Genomic DNA, 22,784 nt, shown 5'->3' with positions numbered 1-22,784 from the left:
AAAATTAAGTTTTATATTATGTATAAATCAGTTATTGTCAGATTTTGAATATATATATATATATATATATATATATATATATATATATATATATATATATATATATATATATATATTCAGTGCCAACGTAGCAACATCTTAAATGACTATTATATGTAATGTCATTACTAATGGACAATGGACATACACATAAATAAATTAATTGCTTTATAACAGCCTGCTATGCTAGGTTTGCAAGTAGGGAGTAATTCTAAATGTGTGTTTACTTTGTTAATAGTTTCACCATCCCACAAGGAGCCTCACTCTATTCACCTACCAGGCCGGTTTGATAGCTTTATTGGAATGCTTTCACCCTAGCCAATCGATGACAGCTATTTCAGAAATCTGCGTTTTGATTGGTTGACTGTGCACAGTTGACATGTACATCGATCATGAACTCGGTAATGCAGCCCGAAAGCTTGAGTAGAAAGCCTGTGAAAATGCTGTTCTGTTTTTAGCAGATCCAAGTAAGTCTAAATGTCAGTCTGTTAGATGTAGAGCATATATTTGTGCTTGAGTAATGCAAACGCAATGCATATTGCAAAGTTATAATCAGTGTTTAATGGATATGCCATTTGCTCTCAAAACAAACTGAACCGTGATGTGGTTTAAAATATCGAACAGACCCTATTTGTTAGCACGTACTGCATTCTGGCGAAAACCGCCTAGTATCGCCAATGAAACTGGCAGGGAGTATTGTTGAATTGTAGATAATTAACGAGTTACTGACACAATGACGACCGATACATTCACTCAGTTTATTTCTTTCTTTTTGATAGGTAAATAATTTATTATTTTGTATGTTCAGCTCGATAGATTTTCTATGTACAGATTGGATTGATGGCGTATCAATATATTTTTTATATCCATCTTTCAGTCTGTTCGTCAATGCATCACGGCTGACGCAGTTCTATGCCTATCTCGCATTACCCATGCCGTTTCTGCTTGAGGTTATTTTGTCACTTAAATAGTCGTGTTAATGTAATGAAAATGCTGTGTATTTATTTAGCAGTTATATTTTGCTTATAATAAATTCAAAACGTGTAGTACGAGTACATGAATGTAGTTAGGGGTGTAAGCCACGTCATTTATTTAACTAATCAGGTTGAGTGCATTGTCTATTGTCTACTCATGGTTTTTTTTTGGTGGGGGGTGTGTTGGAGGGAGGGTTTTTTTTCTTCTTTTTTTTCTTTCTTCTTTTATTGTCGTTGCTGCTGCATTAACGTTATTCATTCTTATTTGTGTGTGGTAACCGATTTTTGTTGGGGGTTGGGTTGTCAGTGCTCGCACCCCTAGCCGTTATAATTTTCTTTCTTTAGCGTTAAATTAATATAAAAATATACTCAGCGTAATGTGTGAGTGGTAGGTCACGATCAGTATAGTTTGGTAAAGCCTTTAAGTTGCGACAAAACGTGTCATCCGTTGAGTATACATCGGTTAAAATTCGACTTAAAATTAGTCCCTAGTGAAAAGTGATACAAGTTTACACTCAGTTGCTTCCCCGAGGATAAATATACAGCATTATTCCCGATCAACGCAGCGCTGAGATATACATGGAAATGTAATCTAATCAGATTAACTCACCATCTAAAAGTAGTTACAGATATTTGCGGGGTCTGTTGCCTGGAAGCCATATTATAGTATTATCAACGACTGCTAAGTCCTTTGAGGCATAAAGGGTTCATCTATTAAACACACCTTCGACATTTTTAAAATAAATCTTTTACGTTCACTAGAGTAACATTTTATGAACATTCCTATTTTGACCTGTCACGTACTGCACGAGACTGATAGCTAGGAATTTCGTACACGACTGTACAAATATGTGTGACCCTTTGGACTTCATTTAATAATTATTTTATCATCCAGTCAAGATATTTTATACTGAGTTATAAAAACTAACAGTTCAAGGAACAGGTGTAACTAAATCTGTTGTCATCTGTTGAAGCCATTTGAAATGTATCTTTATGTCCGTTCTTGATGTTTTGTTCAACAGTATTTTGTCAGTAGGTCAGATGTTTCTAAAATATATTTCAGCTTTGTCATAACGATAGTGGAAGTAATGTGATATCCCTGGGAAAGTTTATACAAAGCATATATAACATTTAAGTGAATCCGTCTGCAGTCAGTTAAAATATGTATACACAAATCTCGTATTATTGTTTATTTTTTATTGTTAAAAAAATCATGTTGTAGGAAATAGACCTGCTGTTTAATTCTGTTATAAAATGCAGTGCGTGCATTTATTAATCACTTTTTTTGCAGCTAATACATGCTCTAACTTTACACCAAAAGTTTATTTTTTTATATAATTAAACTTCGTTTTTTGTGTGTACATTAGTCGATGCATATTAATGCAAACATGCTGTTATTATGCAGAGGAAAGTATAGTGTTCATTTAAATTCGATTTTCTAACATCTATTTGTGTTGTATCCCTGGGAAAGGCATTTTGCAGCCATTTTTTTGGCATAGCATAGCCAATTCTGCGTTAAAAATATGGGGAAACAGATGAAAAAATTGACAGGAAGACTTTGTTACCTTCAAATCTGATTTCCACGTTCTCTCTCTCTCTCTCTCTCTCTCTCTCTCTCTCTCTCTCTCCTCGTAATCTGTATTTATTAGGTGTGCTTTGAAAATGAACATTGTTTGAATGAAATTTCCCCGTCTGGAGCCCCAATATGTAAGTCTCACACATAACACAGTGACATGGGGTCGTGAGATAACACCGCAGAGATGACACGTTGTGTAGAGCTGGATATTTTTTCTCAGCCCTACTGCGCATATTTATTTGAAGCTAATCTTGCCAACCAATTTATTCACTCGGCCCGTACCTAAGTTTGCATTCAGACATGCATTTGCACAGGTAAATAAATAAATAATACAAAATCAAAACCCCACCATGCCCTAGGTGCTTTGTTAACGCGCCGCTGTAGTTTGATAGAGAAGGGGTGAATGCTTGGTTGTTATTCATTAAAGGTGCATCGATACGCTTGACTGAATTCGCATAGGCTTTAGCACTTCAGCAATACTTTCTTTGTGTGAAGGTTTCTTATCGTAATAACCGGTCCTGATAACCACTCTGGTTCAGCATAACTGGCTGTTAAACAAGTTAATAGCTTTCGAATAATTAACTGATATATAGCTCACTTGGAGTCAGTGGTCACCACACCCGTTCGATATGCTTAAGAAATAAATTGAACTTAAAAACACTTGGAGCCAGTCAAATTAAATACGCAGACCAGATGATGTGTTATGTTGGACCTGAAAGTTTTCTTTTTTCCCCATTGTTTATATACATTTTGACTAATAATCTAGATATACTCCAATGACCTGAAGAAAGACGTTTATTTGGTCATACATGAGTTGCACGCATCTTGTTGTTTCTGTATAGTCACTTCGCCATCACGTATGTGCATAAATATATTATTGAATGAATTTAATTGTTTTAATACTTTTTTTAAGATTAAAGTTTTTGTTTAAAATATTTATTAAACATCTTTATTGTCTAAATTCATATGTGCATGTTTTAAAGCCACGCTTACAATTTATTTATAACCCTTCTTTAAACAGCAAGGACACAGGAAGAGAGAGGGGCTGCGGGGAGAAACACTTGCCTTTGATAGTAATGAAATGCGGTAAAAGTGTAATTACCATCTGACAAGCGGCTCTTATTCATTTCACACAGAACATTTGCTGTGTACTGTGTATGCTGTGCATTAAGAAAATCTCGCAGTCTGATTGGTTATTCGGCTGATAGCCCGTGGCTACCATTGGCCAGTTAGCGGCACGGCAAAAACTGACCCGCTTTTAGTCACTCGGCACTGACTTGAACAAAGGTTTGTACATGCACATGTACTGTCTTTTCTCATTCGATTTAAACTCGCTCGGATTTATTGGAAACCTATGAGGGAACGATAACATGGTACGATATGTTACACTCGTTCTCTGTTCTTTGTTAACTTTCAAGTGAATGTGAAACGCTGTACAATAATTCTTCAGCGCTAGGTAATGGATTTTGTTCTGTAGTCAGTCGGTTGTATTCGGCGAGTAGGTTGTCGACTTTGATAGCGAGAAGTGTGCTTCATCTGCACGATTTATACATAGCGTACATACAACAGTACGTGGAGTTGGCTTTAATTGACAACATCATAGCTATGTTAATTCAGTGGAATATATTTTTTATGACATAATGCTTGGAAGTTTGTTTGAAAGTAATTTAAAAGCTTTGTTATTCCTTGTGTTCGATGTGGGCTGTGTTAGTTCATTGGACACAAAGGCACTAGATTATGAAACCGAGTAGATCTCTTGAATTTTTGGTCCCTAAGCAAACCATGTGGTGGTTTGATTTTTCATTGTGTTTAGTGTTTGTTAATCAGAGTCTTTTAATATCGAATTAATCGTTTTTCTTTTTATTTTGCAGTTTTGCTCATCAGAAACGCATGGAATTAGTGTACTATTTCTGAAATACTTAAGAAAAGTGTACACGAAATACGACCTGTTCATGGATTTATAATTGTCATTAAGTGCTGCTTTGGATGTTGTTTCACAATTTAATATATGTTGTGTGCTTTTATCACATCCCGCGTCTGCCACCAAATAGGGAAAGCACTTTTGCAATGGATTGCAAACACTAGTGGCGTTTTCCTTCTTAACAGGAAAGCGACGTTTTCTCACGCCTGGTTACAATGAGTGCAGTTGAACACCAGGCCACTGTAGATAAAGGGCTGAAGATGAAAATTAAGAGGAAAAATGGAGCAACAAGTAAAACAGATAGACATGAAATAGTGAAAACCGAACAGAAAACGAATCATTTGGATTCTACTTCTCAAAGCGCGAACGGAATTCTTGCTGAACAAACGAGCAAACTTTCATTAATGAGCGACAGGGACAAGTTGCTTAAAATGAAGGGTCAGTGCAGAAAGGATAAAGGAAAGGAAAAGGTCGTGAAAAGTGGGGAGTCTGTGCAAAATGGAGGCGCGACAGCCGTCACTACCACTACAGGCATTAGTGCTAATTCAGTTACTGGAGTTAAGGATCTGGGTACTATTTTTGGACAAAGTGGAAATGCAGAGCCCAAACCTGGGGAGACGCCCAGCAACACAAAGAAAGACTCCGTTCTAGACCCGTACGAATTTAATGCCAAACTTGAAGACGTAGTCACTATGCCGATGAAGAAAATTAAACTGGAAAAGGTATAACGTTAAATTATTTCATATCTTCGTTTGTGGACTTGTTGAAATAAAAATCAATAGCTCATAAACCTCACGATACACATTTTATTAGCTCCGTGTAGGGCGCTGTTTTGATAGTTGACTACAGACTTAAATTACATTATCATCAATAAACTATGAAAGGCGCGTTTTTGGCAAGTGGCCAGACTGACTTTACTAAAATGACTGAGTGAGCACGGGTGTATATTGTTCAACCTGACACCATGATATATTTTAACGTATTAAGGCAAAGGCTTGTAACCAATAAAGATTAGGATTGTTATATTCTTATGTCGGTATCTTTTAGCATTGTCATTTTCAGATAATAATGCTATCAGCTTCTTCAATTAAACTGGATTAGTATATTGGCAGGCACGATTTTGTGAAATTAATACCTTGAGAACATTTTATTAAATTTGTTTTTTTTAAATCGTTTTCTCTACATTATGGCTCAACTATTATTCGTTATTTTGATAAATTTTGGTCATATACCAAATTTATTGAAATATTAAAGTTAAACAACGATTTTGTCTTTTCTTTATCTTTGCCCCCTCTCGTGTTTATTCTATTTGAATAAGATGTACCGATTTGTTTTGTGATGCAATACACTTTGATTTATTTTGAATCAGTTATATTTGCTGACGGTCCTTTTTTGTCACAGTACATTGTAAAGATTAATTTATATAATGGTCAAATCGGTTACATTTAATAAATCCGGTTTTTTAGTATATGTGGAGGTTTTTTTTCATCTCATTCAGTCTTTAATTTGAGAATAAATAGTTACTTTGCGAATACAAAAAATGTGCAGGGGGCAGAAGAAAAGACCGGAAAGCGTCAATAGAATTAGTGTGTTGGGGGTGTGTTCCATTGTGTGTGTGTCAGGACTAGGACTAATTAAGAAGGTACGATTGACTGCATGATATAGAAGATCCCATTGACGATAATATTAATAGTATGTAGCCAGAAATAATTCATATTTATGAATATAATGGCTGATTGTTCCAGCAAATTAATTTCCATGTTGCATAACATTTTTATTGCCATTGAAAATATAGACCATAAAAGTTAAAAGTGTTTTGATGATCATTTCAGCATTTTTTATTTCAAATCTAATTTATTCTTTAAAAAAAATTGTTAAATGTATTTATCCTTCACATAATCATCTGAAGTCGTTGGCTTAAAATTTAAACCACATGGCTATGCTCTTATAATAAATTAAGAAAAGATATTAGAGTATTTGTGAAAGAAAATGGTTTCAGTTTTCATCTGCAGTTGAACATTTTTTGAGTTATTTAATTTTATTATAGGATTTCTGTTTGGTTTTTGTTTGTTTTACACTTCGTTTGCCATATGTTCAGTTGGCCAAAAAATATGTAGGTCTGGTTAGGGGCCATCCATTTAGTATGTACGCAAATATCTGGCAAAGCTTTCCCCCTTCCCCCTCCCTGTACACATGCATACTTTTTTTTTTTTTACACCACCCCTACCTGCATATGTAAGCTTGTAGCACCCTCCTCCTGAATTCTAATGAACGGTCTATATTTAATCCATGCAGAAACCATAATGGATTAATAATATTAACATGTTTAATAAAACAGTCCACTGACATCAAAGAAATAAGCTGCGTAACTTTAAACAGTTTGTCTAGTGCATGCTAAAATTCAAACACCGACTGAACCCAGTCAAACAGGTTACATATTAGACAAATTATTACCGAGGTTTCACACCACCACCCACCCCACCCCCGTTTCCTATGTGTACATGCATTATCAGTAGACTCCCACCCCCCACCCCCCCGTACGCAAGTGTATGCATTTGTTTTACCCCCCCCCCATGCATTTTTACTAAATTGATGGCCCCTTACATGAATAAAAACAATTAGGGCTAGTAGGTTGGTACTAACTTTCTGTTGTTGTTACGACAGATTTAAATCATGAAGCATAAACTAGAAGATAAGATCCATGTGCATCCTGATTTGAACTTCGATATTTTTTTTATCTTCCTTCGGTTGTTTTTTTTTTTGTTGAATTTTTTTATATCCCAAAATGAAACGTAGGGTCAGTAGGAAAATAGTATGGTGAGTCGGGTATCCAAAACCACACTTCTTCTTTTAGGCATTCAGTTTTCACTTGCCATATGTCTTCATTGATAAGTCCAATCCATCTGCTGAGATCTGGGTCTCTGCAGTTATGTTACATGTAATCAGTAGAACAATCAACATAGATCCTGATCAACTGGCTCATTATGTGGATACAACTTGTTAGTGAGCATACATGTACGTGGTAATATATTGAAGATTCATTTTAAGAAAAGATTATGTGCAGCTTTTTTTAAAACAAAATGGCTTGCAACTTCCAATTTTAAAAAAAAAATGTATAGTTGTGGTTAGTGAAGGTCATTATAGATAGTCGTATTATTTTTCAAGAATATAACAAAAAGTACATTAGGCCAATATAATGGGTTTCCTAGTTTTAAAATTAGGCATTTACAAAAATACAACATGCATTTAGTTTTCATACATTTGGTGTTTTCAACCTTATTGTTATAAATTAAACACTTACCACACACTCACATTTCCTTTCATTTCATTCATGACAAAGCACATGTTTTGGTCTAACATTTTTTATTTTAATTTCCCGATGCTAGAAGTATCAGTTGATTGAGAAGTTTACAAGTCCTGCTGAATCTTAAAATTTAGTAACTACTAGTCCAACAAAAAATAAATTAGCCATTGGCTAGCAAACTGCTGCTAATGTCGAGCCCCGTTTATAGAGTGTAACGTTTATAGAGTGTAACGGTTAAGGGTATCAAGATGCAAGACATGCCACAGTAATCAATCATGACTGATCCAGTTTTTAGGATATCAACCATAAACTATTCCTTTCTCCATTTTTTGACTCGTACAACATACAGGAGTGTGTCTCGACAATTCTGCAGCAATAAGAGGGTATGTCTGGACAACAACAGCAGCAACAACACAGTCCACAGATAGTGCTGTAAAAACACAGGGTTTAGCTTTTTTTAAACTAATCATTACAGTAGAAGAGACTGAACATTTATCTAATTCATTTCCAGATGGATTCAATCTCTGCAACACCATCCCATAAACACCCTGTCCACCATCATGATGTTGCCACAGAGACTAGCAGTGTAGGAGTGGTAACTGAACCAGACTGTCTGGGTCCGTGCGAACCTGGAACCAGTGTTACTCTAGAAGGAATTGTGTGGCATGAGACAGAAAATGGTACATTTTAATTTTAACCTCTTATAAATCAGAAACATTAATTTCAATTACTGGTAGTATAAATTTGTCAGATATGTTAGAATAAATTTGATAGACTACGTGAAGATGCTGTAAAATAAATTTACTCCCATGCTTGGAACAAAAATCAATATTTAAAAAAAAAAACTATTTGCTGTTGCAGATGATATAATAAAAAATTGTGACAATTCCAATCATATTGTTCCTAATTTGTATGAAATAATGGAATTTTAATCACTTCTGCTAATGTTTGCATATTATTCCAATAATTTTTTCAGATTGTAAAATTTTTAAACCATCTGCATGTTATATATATTTTTGATGGTTGTTTGTAGAGCTCTTGAGGAGACAAAAAAAAACTACTTCAAAAAATATTTATTAAAAGAAATTGTCCCCCTTTATTTAGTGTACTTTTTTAGCATCATTTTAATTGATGAAATCCTTTTTCAGATCGATTGTCCCAGATTAGATTAACAGTTACAACTTGTCTTTTAAAAAAGTTAGAATATGTAACTTCACCATTGTAATTAAAATTTGCAGGTGTACTGGTTGTGAATGTAACATGGCGTGGAAAGACCTACGTTGGAACACTATTAGATGCAACTCGACATGACTGGGCACCTCCCAGGTATGGTGTTACAAATATTTATCAGGGGTACTTTGCATTACATTTTTAAGGCTATTTTTACATATTTTTTTCCATTTAATCCTTTGCTAGATCAAGGCCTGGGCAGTTATATAATGCATTGTCAAGTTTTGTTGTCTTGGACATCTGGACAGTGCATTGTTGGGTGTAGTTGTACTGGCAGCGTTGTTAGATGCCATAATACTGGACATTGCATTTTTAGGTGGTGTTTTTCCAGGACATTTAGTGATTGGTAGTCAGTCAGTTTGAGAAATAATTAAAACAACTAGTTCAAAGAATTATGCGGATAAGATTTTTTCTTCATAGAGCTGCTAACTAATTGCAGTTTCAGAAGGCAGAAGGTGTACTGAAGAAGGAAGATGAGGAGGGGGAACATGCCAAAGGGGGCAGTTGGCTGCACACTAGGGCAGAGGGTTGGGGCAGGGTGCCTCACAATTTCTTTCTAGCTGAATACTTAAGTATAGTATTGTCCTGTTGTTCCTAAACGCTGACTTGTTGGTCCTAAATGAAAATGGAACCAATCTGACATAAAAATATCAACTACAGCAATTTGAAAAAGATGCTGCTGAAGATTAAGTTTTTTTTAACACTACACCAGTAGAATGAAATGGTCTAAGCTTTATTTCCTGGATATTCTGTTTGGCAGCTGAGCATCTTTCTCTTCAAGGGACTCTTGTTTTCCTATAATTTTTTTTGTTGTCCTGTGGCTTTGTTTCCTGGATCTAATAGCTTAACATATGTAACACAGATGTCTTGAGATTTGTATCTGCAAAACCAGAATCTTATGGGGACAAGAAATATTACAATCTTTTTGTTTATAATAACTGTTTGTGAAAATTATCATGTAAGAGTTTTATTGACTTGCACGTTGAAAACCAAGTTTTTTTAAAAAATTTGTACCTGTTTGTTCGTTGCTTTGGTTCACCTTCAGGATTCATTATGATTATTTTTTTATCAGATGCTATATTTTTTCATATTTGTCACTTTACAAATACAATTTAAAGCTCTAGATTGGACTGTCGCCTCTGGGTTGAAAATTATGTTTTGGTGATTAAGCTGTAGTTTAGTTGATCTTTTAAGTTGCCATTGTAGTGGGTTTAAATTTAATACCATTATAAGCTATAAAATGGTGGCTAGTATAACTGGTGGAGAAGAAGAACCTGGGGAAAATCCTGCTAAGAAACATTGACCCAGGTGAAGTTACTAGCAAGTTCTTTCAGTCTGCCCCATTATACATTGAGCCAGATAGACATTAAAAAATGTTACATACGTTTTTTCGGTATAGACCACAACTGAGTGGTCTCGACATCTGTGATGAACAATGTATTTACACTGACACCAGATCATAACTCTGTAACTTTCTAAATTTGTTTCGCATTAATTTCTTGCCATCAGAACACAGTGAGATAAAACCATCCACTATTGATCATGTCTAGTGGTGTATGACACAAAATTGATCTTTAAGCTGGCTATGAATTCTTCCGATATTACTGCCTTCAGGGGTATGGTAGCTAATAACATTCATTCAGGATTTGACAAGGCTACAGGCCCTAGGTTGGGAAAATGATTTGAGCTAGACTGAGGGATTGATTTCCTAGCAGAATGATTACAGATAATTTGTCAACCCCTGGCTAAATCCTTTTACAATGGGGTACAGTTTAGCAGGGCAACAAAAGAGTGAAACCACCAGTATGGCAGTCCATTGAAACCCCTGCAGGGTGAATCACTAAAGTGGAACAGATTGAAGGGATAAGAAAAGAAAGGAAATGAAATTAAGATAGGATTCATCCAGTTTATTGTATCAATAAACATGTGTTTTGAAGATTATTTTGATTAATCAACAGCTGCAATAAACAATATGAATCATACTGACCATGGCCATGTTTTGCTATTTAAATTTGCCTCTTCACTGTCCCATTTAAGATTTTCTGTCGGCAGTATGGTATTCTTTTTTTTCACTTGCAAAACAAATTAATTCCAGTTCTTATTTAAATTATTTTTCAATTTGTAAATAGTCTACAGGTACATTTCATTTTCTTGCTATGATATATGTTTCCATAGAGCATATAATTTGCACACTTGTTAATGTAAAAGGATCATGTATACCCACTATAAATTAAATTTTTATTCCCATATAACATGAGCAAATGCAGCATTCCACTATTCTTACGCAAGCAATCTGTCATCTTTATTGCACATAAATTCTCAAGCCTTGGGCTACTATAGCAGGATGCATGTGTTTGCCTTGGAATATCACACCAACAAAGTTTTTTTTGTTGTAATCTATTAATATAATATGCATTTCACATTGGCAGTATGATGGTGATCGATGTCTGCTTTTGGAGACTTGAACTCCATAGCTTAGGGGTCCATTATTGAATGGCAAGGCAGATGTTTATTAACGTTGTCCAGCCCAGAAATTTTGTACAATCATTGTCGGACAAGAAACAAGCTGGCTTATGAAAACATGTTCTTTCTTCTCCAGCACACAACTTGTCTCCCAATTCTATGTGGATACATATATCATGTTGTCTACAGTAAAAAAAACAATGAACCAATGACAAACTTGATTTCAGTACCTTTTGTAATGCAATCCTTATGTTTGTGAATCGACATTCTTGTAGTTGAGAAGTTTTCAGTTTGAATAGACGGAATATCTGTGTATTTGTAGCCATTGAAATTGGGGCATGTCGGGTCACTGAGTGACAGCTAATTGTTTGTGAACTGTATGATTCCTATTTAATGTCAAAATTACATGACCCATTATCCTGAAAAAGCCTTTGCTTTGAAATCAAATTACCTTGAAGTTTCCCTCTTGAAAACAGATTTAAGAATAAGAAATGATTCCTCAAAATTGGCACCCACATCTGCCATACATATAACTTTAGAGTGCTCTGCAGTGTTGATTGGCAGTGTCATAATTTATATCCTTGCATGTAAAGATTCTATTTTAATGGGTGTATTTTTTAACTAGGCCGAAAACAAATTTGTTTTTTTCAATCAGTGGATTGTCGTTGTTTCCCCCCATGGTTAAAAAAAGAGGGGAGAAAATTCACATGAAAATAATATATATAATGACCTGCCTAACCTAATTTTAAAACCAGTGCAATAGGAAACTTTTGATTGCCTCATAATTTACAAAATCCTAATTGGAAATGAGTAAGATTATTGTGTGAAAAGTGGTGATTTAAATACAGATAAACATTGTCTAATAAGAAAATGTGGTTTTAATTTCACTGTAGGATATTGTATGTTGTAGAGTTGTCTTTATTTTTAAAAATATTACACCTTTGGAATAAAAAAAAAACTAGGTTCAGCTATCACAAACAACATAGACGTTTATCTATCATCACATGTACCAGTAAAATCTGGGACTATGTTGTTTGGGACTACATGCATGTTGTTTGGGACTATGTTGTTCATTCTATTGATTACACCCTACAAACTGCTTAGACCTGATTTGTTGATGACTGCAGACTGATTTCTGAGTTTGCAGTTGCAGTGGCACTTATAAGGAGATAAACATGGTATTTGGGAATGTAGCTCATCCATTATTCCATAACCACAATAGGTAAAATATTCAACATACAATGGTTGCCTCCATTTTCAAAAAGGCAAATGATGTATGTGTTGATTCCCAGCAATCTACTCAATCTACACCCCCACCCACCCCCAAAACAACTCTGAAAACATGTTCCACCTGCTCCAAAAGAAATTGCCCAAAATATCTGGAAACCCCACTTGTGTGTATGGTCTGTGTGTGTAAAGGAAGTTTTGTTGTAACAAGTAATTACATTCCATACTTGGTAATGTCTTTGATCTTCAGCTATATCTATTGAGGTGTTGGTTGAATTGGTAAGTGCCATGTTCTGCAATGCTAGATATGGACTTCAGTGCTTAGTATGGACTGTATTGCGTTTTTTTAGGTAAGCACTAATTCATTCACCAGTGTTTATGGTAAAAGTCCTAACCCCAATCATGCAGATAAGGGCCATTGTTTATCATGCTAGATGGACATCTTTAATGTAACACTGGTAAATACTGTGAGCTTAAGTAAATCTGGCCGGCCCATAGCCATGTTTTCAGTTGCCTATGGCATGTAATTGTAAGACATGTCCAGCGAAACACATGTTCAGTATCCAAACAGCTTGTTGAAATGTTTGATGTAGCACTTGCAACAAGATTTAGCGTTGAGTGGTTAAAGTACATACCATTAATGATATGATTGATCCTACAATAAAACAGCAAATATCCCAGGGGTAATCCTTTTTAGTTCTTCAAATGCTTCACTTCACCTCCATAGTCTCTAATTGCCAGTCCACTGTACAATTGCACCATACAAATCCACTATCCAACATCCAACTCAGTGGGAGGCCTAAAATGATAGGTGCATATTGTATATCATGGGGTGGGGGTGGGGGGAGATGAGAGATGGCTGCTTTTAAAGGCTAGAAAACGGTTAATATATTTCACTCCACTGTTGGACTTTATTTTGCTGTTGAATATATGGAATTGCCCATTTTCTTGTGCAAGAAAGTAGTTTATTACAAGAGATTTATTTATAATTGTTCCTGCCAGCTGACCATATGTAGCAGGTAGGTTGATCGTTCCATCAGATCTCTATGTATTAGATATTACCATTCAAACAAAATAAATGTATTATTGACTGCATTATCTCAAGCAATACATCAGTAGTTCACAAACCCCAGGTTGTCACCCAGATCAGAGTCACCAGGATGTTCTGGAGGATTGTCAGGATTTTTTTGAGGGTGGCAAAATTTATCAGAATGTGGAAACTGGGTTGTGAGGCTTGGAAGAAAAAACATTTTTTAGGTTCGCACAAAAAAAAGTTTGGGAACCACTACAATGCATACTACATCATTTTCTTTAAACTGACATGAAATATGATGCCAATTCTTTTGTGATATTAGAAAATCATCACTTTGTATTTCAGATTCAATTGTGAATCTCCAGTCAGTGATTTTGATGTTCGCACACCCAAGGGTCGAGGTAAAAGAGGTCGTGTTGCTGCCAACACTCCAGTAACTGATAGACCAACCAGTGAGCAGGGAAGGAAGTTGAGGAAGGGGAGGAGGGGAAGTAGTGCCAGCACTTTTCAGGCACCCCCTAGTCCTGCCAGATCTGATATCTCCACCAGCAGTGGAACAAAACGTAAAGGTCGTCCAACAGACATAGACCTCACATGTGAGGGTGGAAGAGCCAACAAAAGGAGTAAACCCAACTCTCAGGAAAGCACTCCAGTTGCAGAATGTCCTTCTCCGACGCTGATTGAGTGTCCGGAGCCAAACTGCAACAAAAAGTACAAGCACATAAATGGACTTCGTTATCACCAAAGTCACGCCCATCAGAATACAGGTACATTTGAAGACGAGAAAGATGAGGAGGGTGAGGATTCAGTTCCACCTTCCCCCAATAAAAGAGGACCCAAGGACAAAGAAGCTAGTAAGAAAGAAGCTTGTAAGAAGGAAATTTGCAAAGATGCTAATGAGTCTGTTGAAAATTTGAAAAATAAGAACAGTGAGCTCAATATGAACAAAAAAGATGAAAGTAAGATTGAAGATAACAAAGCTGAAAAGGACATTGCAAAAGAGTTGAAGAGCCAGAAAAAGCAGGAAGAGAAATCAGACATTAGTGCTGCCAAATGCAAAGATATTAATAATACGGCTACGACATGTTCCAGTTTGAAGCCAGTAGTGGCACCAACAAAGCCTCCAACTACATGTCCAAGTATATTCACTGTAGCAACTAACAGTGTAGCTAATCTTACAAGTGTAACTTGTAGCACAGCAGTGGTTGCACAACCAGGAAGCCCTACTAGCTCAGTATCCTCTATAGCAGCTACAAAACCATCTATAAGCAATGCATTGCCTATAACAGTCACTGCTATCACCACCTTGACTCAGTCTCTAGAAATAAAATCAGAGCCTGCAAAGTTGGACAAAAATTCTGAAAAGCTGAAGGTCAAGCCAACCACTCGTCCAATCATTCCAGCTCCTGCTCCACAGATGATAGCTAGTGTTACTGTAACACATACAAATTTGGCTCCAGTAACTAGCCACACACAAGTTTCTCCTCAGCTGAAGCCCATTCAGCCTAAACCCACAATCATGGGAGAGCCTGCTAATATCAACCCAGCACTTGTTGGATTGAACAAGAAGAAAGTTCCAAAGAAAAAGGGTAAAGATATACCACCAGGGGCTGTGAAAGTAGAGGTTGCCAAACCTGAACGGACTCCAGTGATTAAAGCCAATCCCCAGCCTAATAAAATTCCAGAAATAAGGAAGGATGTGAACTCTCTAGATACACAGAGACTGGTTGCTACTCAGCCACAAAACGTAGCAGTGTCTGGTAGTACAAATGCAGTTGCAAACAGAGGAGTTGATTTGTCTCATGCAGTAAGGCCCACTTCTACCTCTTTACTAAAAGTAAACTCACCTCTCCAAGTTTCTACCAGTGAGCATTGCAAAACTCCCATTACAGATGATGTCCAGAGCCCAGCTTATTCGGACATTTCTGATGCCAATGAGTCTGCATCACCTGCCCAGACTGAGAGTCCTCAGAAACAGAGGGAGGAAAACAGCAATGGCAGCAGCAATAACAAAAAAGATGAAGCTCCTTTGTCACAGCCATCAACACCCAAAAATGAAAACTCTACTGTGATTCCTCACTTTGGCATGTACGGCTATTATGGGCAGCCAGCTTTTCCAGTGTCAAATATGTCTCCTGTGCAGATACCAGCACAGCAACAGCAGCAACAATCACAGCACCAACAGCCATCTCAACATCCTAGTGCCCAGAAGCCTCCAGCAAAAGTTGTTGCCAGCAAGGATGGCAAGGGTGGTCTTCCAGATGAAAAGGCAAGACAAACCAGTGAGGACATGGTCAAGCAAGAAAGGAAAGAAGGTGGAGAGGAAAAAGAGGGCAGCAAGGGGAAGTCCGAAGGGATGGGTGTGTCAGGCAGCAATATGACCCCACAACAGGTGTATGAATACCAAATGCAGCAGAAACAGTTACATGAAATGTATGCAATGCAGCAGCTTCCTCCCCACTTGCAGTATCTGGCTTATCAAGGATATTACGTCAACCCAGCCTATATGCATTATGAAAAAATGATGGAAGAACAGAGACGGGCACATCAAGAGTCCAGTAAAGGCGATGGCGGAAGAGATACTGGTCCTCGGACTAGTGATGACAAATTGCAAGATCTTTCCCAGACACAGAAAAGGACAGTGGATAGTCTGGGGTCAGTGATTCCCAAATCATCACCAAATGCAACCGCGACTCAGAGTAACTCAGCAGCAGAAAAAAGTGCTGATGGAAAGAAAAGCATGGAAAAGAGCCTGGATAGGGACTACAAAGAACAGTCATTGAGAGAAAAACAAAATGAAAATCATCAAATTCTGAAGGAAAATATTGACCTTAAAGCTCAGATGGATAAAACCAGACAGGAAAGTTATGAACGATTCAGACATGCTGAGGAATTGAGACGATATCAAATGTATCATCAGCAAAAGTTGATAGAGGAAAGAAAAAGGTCTGAAAAGGGAGATTTAAGGCCCGAGAATTTATCCTCCAAAGCTCCGGGGACAAAACCGATTCATGAGACTAGTTCAAGGGACCAGAATAGAGGCCATGGTTCTGTTCATCATTCAGATGATTTATTGAGGACTCAGCATATGAGAAAGGAAAGTGGGGACAGCAGTAAGAGTAAGGAATGTCCTACCAAGGACAGTATGGAAGGGAAACACATAGAAAAGATTGAAAAACTTGCAGATGATAAGAATAAGCAACTTTTACAAGACAAACAGAAAAATGCAGAAAATCATGGTGCAGAGGCACACAAGCATAAAGTTCAATCTCAGCCTCATGGTAGAAGCTCAAAGACAGGTAGTCCTTCAGCATCATCCAATGGTCCACTAGTGCCCAGTAGTATTCCAGGCAGCCCCTCGACATCCTTCCCTTCATACTACCCCTATATCCAGACTTCTCCTTATGGACACATGCCTGTGGACCCAAATCATCCAATTTATAGAGGGGCTGCGCCACCTGGATTTACTGTCAACCCTGCAGTGATTGGTTATCCAAGTCCCTATATTCATCCATCGCAGGTTGGGTATAGGTTAAGTGCAGAGGAAGAGAAGGAGAAATCTAAATTGGGACAGTCGCAACTTGTCGACCTTGACATTAGTAAACCCAAATCTGAGTCAGGACATGGTTCCCAGTACTATGGCAGTAGTATGCACAAAATTCACGAACTTCAGGATAAAGCTAGACCCAGTTCCCGTTCATCATCACCAGTCGTGCAAAAGTCAACCACCCCCGTGTCATCACAGTCGAGTTCTTTTAGTGAGAAACACAGGGAATACTCCAGCTCTCCACCCACTCAGAGGCATGTCCACACCCACCATCACACTCATGTTGTTGGAATAACCCAGGGCACTTTTGCACCTGTTTACGATGCATATTGTAAGTATGAATTTTGGCACAACTTTTTTTAAGTTTATACCAACTTTAAGTTTTAATACCTTTGCTTAGTTTCATGTAGTCTTTAGTCGAGTAAAAAAATTACAACTTGTCGATAGCTTTAGAAATACCAGTATGATTTTAGTTTTATTAAGATGCTTCCCGATAAGGTCACTAGCAGACGATATTCTGCCCATTTTACCTGGACGATGGGCAACATGGTAGTTTCTCCTATATGTGATCACCAGAATTTACCATTTTTTTTACAAGGCACACTGAAGGAAAGTCAACTTATGAATCACAAATATAGATACTAACAAGAAGCTTGATTTGGTATAATTTTCATAAAGGTACCTTGAGATTCAATGAATTTATTTCAACTTCCAACACCGTATAAAGTCGATGGTAAATATGCCCGCTGACCACAAATATGGCAGCTGATGACGTCATTCGGGAACTGTCTGTTGCTGAGTGTTTCATTTTAAAGACCAGGATGCTGAAGGAAGAAATTTTAAAGCTGGTTGGTTTGGTGTGTGGTTAACAGCATCTGAAAGGTTATGTTGTGCTGATGCAATTGGAGTTGAGTGCCGAATCGAGTTACACACTGTGGTTGCAGGAACCCACATGGTAGCAAGTTCGGCATGCTACGCATGAACCACCAGCGCTACACACAATAAAAAGCCGTTAAAATCAGATCGATTGGTTATAAAAATAAAATAAATTTGCTTTTGTATCCCAAGCATAGACATTATGGTTGTGGACCGCTCCGGTGGCCTAGTGGTTAGAGCATCCAAGGAACTGTTGTATGCATGTGTTCAAAGAGATTTTCAAAAATGGTGAACTACTTCACATCTGTTGCTGGAAAACAGAGACTTGTCGATTCAAATATGGTGACTGTTGCTAAAGAAACTCCCAGTTGATTGGAAACACCAACAAGTTGAAGTGTTTCAGACTACCTGGTGACAATCAGGTTACGAATTATAAATTAGTGTATGAAATGACTAAGCTCTGTGCATTTTTCATATCCTTGATGCCTTGTATTTTAAAATCAGCAGAGAGGTACAAACAGACAGGATGGTATGAGATATTGTCAATAATGTCCCACTGTTTCCATTGTAAAGTCCATTCTTGTTGTATTTTAATGGGTGAAAAAGTGGATAAAATTAATTTTATTAGAACTGGATATGGACAAGTCTTTCTGACCTGCTTATACTTACGAGCAATATTTTGTTAAAATCATGTAGCATGCTAAAAACATCACGCTGTAGATCTTTACATTTTCTTCAGAGAAGTTGACACATAGAACCATTGAAAAAAACGTCTTCTGCGTGCTTATGGTGTAGGAAGGTGAGATAATGTAAATAGTTTTTGTCTCTCATAAATATACTGGGAATGAAATGAGTTGCCAAACAATAAGGCCAAAAAATGTGTTTCCTAAGTATTGCACTGATTTTCAAATTGGGGTAGGCAGGTCGTTTTTTTTTTTTAAACATGAATTTATATAATGTGATTTTTTAAAAAAAATTAACCATTGGGTCATCAATGAGAAACATGGAAGTTCGGCACCCGAAACACTTTTTTGTGTGGCCTAGTTGTGTTTGAGGTGCACAATATGTAAAATAAATTCCTGTTTATGGGAGACATATTTAGAGCCGACATTACTATATGCCGCAAGTATTTTATATCAGTTTTGCCCTCAAGATTTATTGTTATGTCTAGCTCTACTATATTGTGCTTCTTATTGATGGATAAATTCATTAAATTCAAGCAACGGGTGCTTTTCTTTCTCCACTGCTCTAGCAGTGTGCCATTATTTATAATTGGGAAGGGTCATCACTGGTCATGGCAGTTTGCATATTATTGTCACTGGGAAGGGTCATCATACATTCCAGGCACAGTGACTTGATAAAACAATGAGTACCACAGGCTTAAGGAGCAGCGTGTGAATTTGTGTCAATGGGCATAAAGGCTTGTGAAATATTGCGTCGATTTTGACATAGTTTGTGGAATTTTGTTTTTATTTAACTCATGCCCTCTAGATTTTTGTCATTTTCGCCTGAAATGCGAGTAGGAAACACATTTTGGGGGCCATTTCTGAATATATCCTAATACATCAACTTTCAAGAGATTTCCTGTTAACCTAATGCCTAGTTGTGTTAGAAACATCATTTTTCATTGGCTATTTTGCTCACACATGAGCAGAAGGGTAAAAGTTGGAGTGGACATTTCTAGTGGTCCAATAAATTTTACACTTGGCTCACCCAGCTAAATGCAGATTTAGGGCTGACCAGTGTTTCTCTTTAATGAAATGGATGTTCTGCCCAGAATATCATCCATTGTCCATTGACGGTCCATATTTCGTACCACAATAGTGTTCATTTGAGGCTGCACCTTTTTGCCAGTGACCCTCATTTTCACAGTAAAAAAGATTCCCTTCAAGGCAGCCATAAGGTGCATAAAAAAAGACCTGAGAAAATAAAGACCAAATATCATTACTGTTAATTTTAGACTAAACTGAGTCCATTCACTGTTTACCAGTACTTGCCTAAACAGCCTGAGATTGTCAATTTTATTGGCTGACAGCATGGTTTGTGCCAATCATCACTATTATTGATAAAATTTTCTCTGAAAACACTTGTGTTTAGAGCCAAAGATGATGTGTTTCCCCCTCATTCAACGTTTTTTGTTGCCAACCCTAGCACTCCCACCTGTTTGAAAATATTTTATTTTTTTATTAAAAAATTTTAAACGATTTTATGTGTACATCTAAAAATCAATTTAGCCCAGCACTTGAAATGTTTAGTCATTATATATACTAATCATTATAATATATATGTCTTTAAAAAAATACCTATCTATTCTAATTTTCAATAGTGTAATAGGAAACATTTTTTGTTCGGCCTAATTACCAATGTATAGTGTCAGGGGGAAAAAAAACATACTCAAATATCCAAAATAACTTCTTTGTATATGGGAATTGTTACTTATAGCATGAGGAATTCAAATCTCAGTACAAAGGCTTGTGACCTTAGAGGCTGATAATGATCACATGTGCTTAAGGGCAAAGATTTATTAATTTTCCTGCATGATTTACTTTGTATCAGTTCCTGTCTGAGTCAAACTGGAGCATGTTCTGCCTGGTAGGTATTGGGCACCACTTTTTCCATTTCTGGATTGAGCTCTGATCAAAGTTGTACAAGTGTTTTGCTTTCCATCTTCAATATTAATAAATATTCCATAGTGGGTGAGAAGACTGGTTTTGCTCTTACTTAGAACTGATGTTTGACAGGTCATAGAAGTTCAAGCAAATAATCTTTCACATGCTTGAATTTAGGTCATTTAACATCATCTTGTATATTTCTATAATAGCTAGTGAAGTAAGAAATTCATTGTGAGCAGGACACATTTGTGGGACGTCTGGCTTGCCAGTGATGTTAGTGAATTTTCAAGCCTGATTGGGTAGTAAAAGATGATGTAGCAAGGGAACAATAAAATAGTGGAAATCGTTTTGTAATTTTAAAGACATTGCCTCTATCTGGGAAAGTGCATGAAATTTGTAAAGAAAGCAAATTTTGTCATATGTATGAAAACGAAAGTTGAAATATTGTCATTTTCATATCATTTGTCTGTTGCAAGTACATGTGTATAGATAGTCCAACAGCAGACAACACGAACCCTGATCTGCCATTGCATAATGTGCCAGCAATTCAGGGTCTGTGTTTTACTGATTACTCATCTGGTAAATCTGGGTTGGTACAGTTTGCATTTTTATCTGACCTAAATACAAGTACATGTAGCAGCACTTGCCAAGATAAAAGGGGCATTTTCTTTAAAATTGCAGATACATTCCTTCATTTTTCCTGTGTTAAAAATTACAGTGGATTTGTTTCTTGCAATATGTTACTGAAAATATCTTGACCGATGTGTAGGCTTTTTAAAATAAAGACTGCTTCTCGATTTATGAAATTCATGGCTATACCAAATAATCATGTAAATACCAAGTGATCTGTAGGTATAGATGTTTTGCAAATTTCAAAAGAAATAAGATTTGGAAAAATATGCATAAATAATCAGTCTGATAAGTAAATTTATTCAGTTATATATACACTGACTTTTGGGATTTCATTTCTTGGGTGAAAGTGTTTTTGTTAGATACTGTGATCGACTCATGTTAGCTCCATTAAGCACGATAACAAATCAATATCCGATCCTGTGACAAGGGAACGGCAGCACAAATTGTACCTGAGATTATAGACCTAAAATTTGAAAGCTTAACTTTTTCATAATATTATTGAAATTAAATTTGTCTATGTATATTGGTATGTTTATCTTTAACCTGTCAAAATTGGACTTTCAAGTGAAAATTTCCATTACTGTTGAAATTTTGAAGTGGTTATTATGTGTTCAAAATATTTAAGGATTCTGTTGGATCTTGGTCAACAACAGATGCACAATAGTAAGCTACCATCAATTACAGTTTACATCCATTTTCTGTATCCTTACAATCCATCAACCATATCAACATATATCAAGGCCCATCCAACTGGAACAACATAGACCTGATCTGCCCTCATATGATGCACTGTATGATCAGGGTCTGTGTTGTTCGTTCTACATATTATTTCAAACAAGCTGCATAGACCCATATATGCTGACTTGTGCACTGGAGATCAGGGTCTGTGAAGTTTGCATTTTGATCCAGCTTGTATGTAAGTGTACATGGTAATCAGTCATTTTAAGCCAGCTTTTTGTATTGTAGCTAGCTTTGTTCTAATAGTGTACAGGACATATTTCCATAAGTGAATAGTCTCACCACTTGATGCCCAGCCAATCATTGAGGCTGGATTTCCCATTAGCATCCTCCATCATCATCATCATTATCTTGAACCCAGTGGCAGCAATTGGCTTTTTGGCCTGTATATGGAGTGATGGATGGATGGCCAATAACCTCTATGTAGATGCATATATATATATACACACGTGTGTGTGTGTGTGTGTGTGTGTGTGTGTGTGTGTGTATATATATATATATATATATATATATATATATATATAGAGGACATCTAGGCCAGTCTCAGCCAGACTGTTACCATTTATTAACTTGTCATGTTCTGTAACTGCAGGCAGATTCTTATCAAGATC

General features: G+C 36.6%; 1 protein-coding gene across 6 annotated transcripts in view; it reads left to right on the top strand.

Annotated features, from left to right (window-relative positions):
* The first annotated feature begins 446 nt into the window (after positions 1–446).
* Positions 447–22,784, top strand: part of LOC149801377 (zinc finger protein 608-like) — a 41,395-nt gene continuing 19,057 nt past the window's right edge. For 2 of the 6 annotated variants that reach the window (XR_016420633.1, XM_089955438.1), the window contains exons 1-5: positions 3,824–3,962; positions 4,461–5,232; positions 8,326–8,494; positions 9,053–9,140; positions 14,113–17,645. Coding sequence is in view for 5 of the 6 variants with exons in the window: in XM_089955438.1 (XP_089811564.1) it covers positions 4,726–5,232; positions 8,326–8,494; positions 9,053–9,140; positions 14,113–17,645 (4,297 nt within the window). In the remaining variant the exon portion in view is untranslated. Of the gene's footprint in view, positions 507–3,748; positions 4,046–4,074; positions 5,233–8,325; positions 8,495–9,052; positions 9,141–14,112; positions 17,646–22,784 lie in introns of those variants that run through there. The other 4 variants (XM_089955439.1, XM_089955442.1, XM_089955441.1 and 1 more) reach the window with 4 other exon arrangements.

The sequence above is a fragment of the Sinohyriopsis cumingii genome, chromosome 4 (genome assembly GCF_028554795.1).
Source record: "Sinohyriopsis cumingii isolate HCF-2022 chromosome 4, ASM2855479v2, whole genome shotgun sequence".
Classification (NCBI taxonomy): domain Eukaryota; kingdom Metazoa; phylum Mollusca; class Bivalvia; order Unionida; family Unionidae; genus Sinohyriopsis; species Sinohyriopsis cumingii.
The sequence above is the reverse complement of the archived record's forward strand: the minus strand, read 5'-3'. Positions and strand labels throughout refer to the sequence as shown.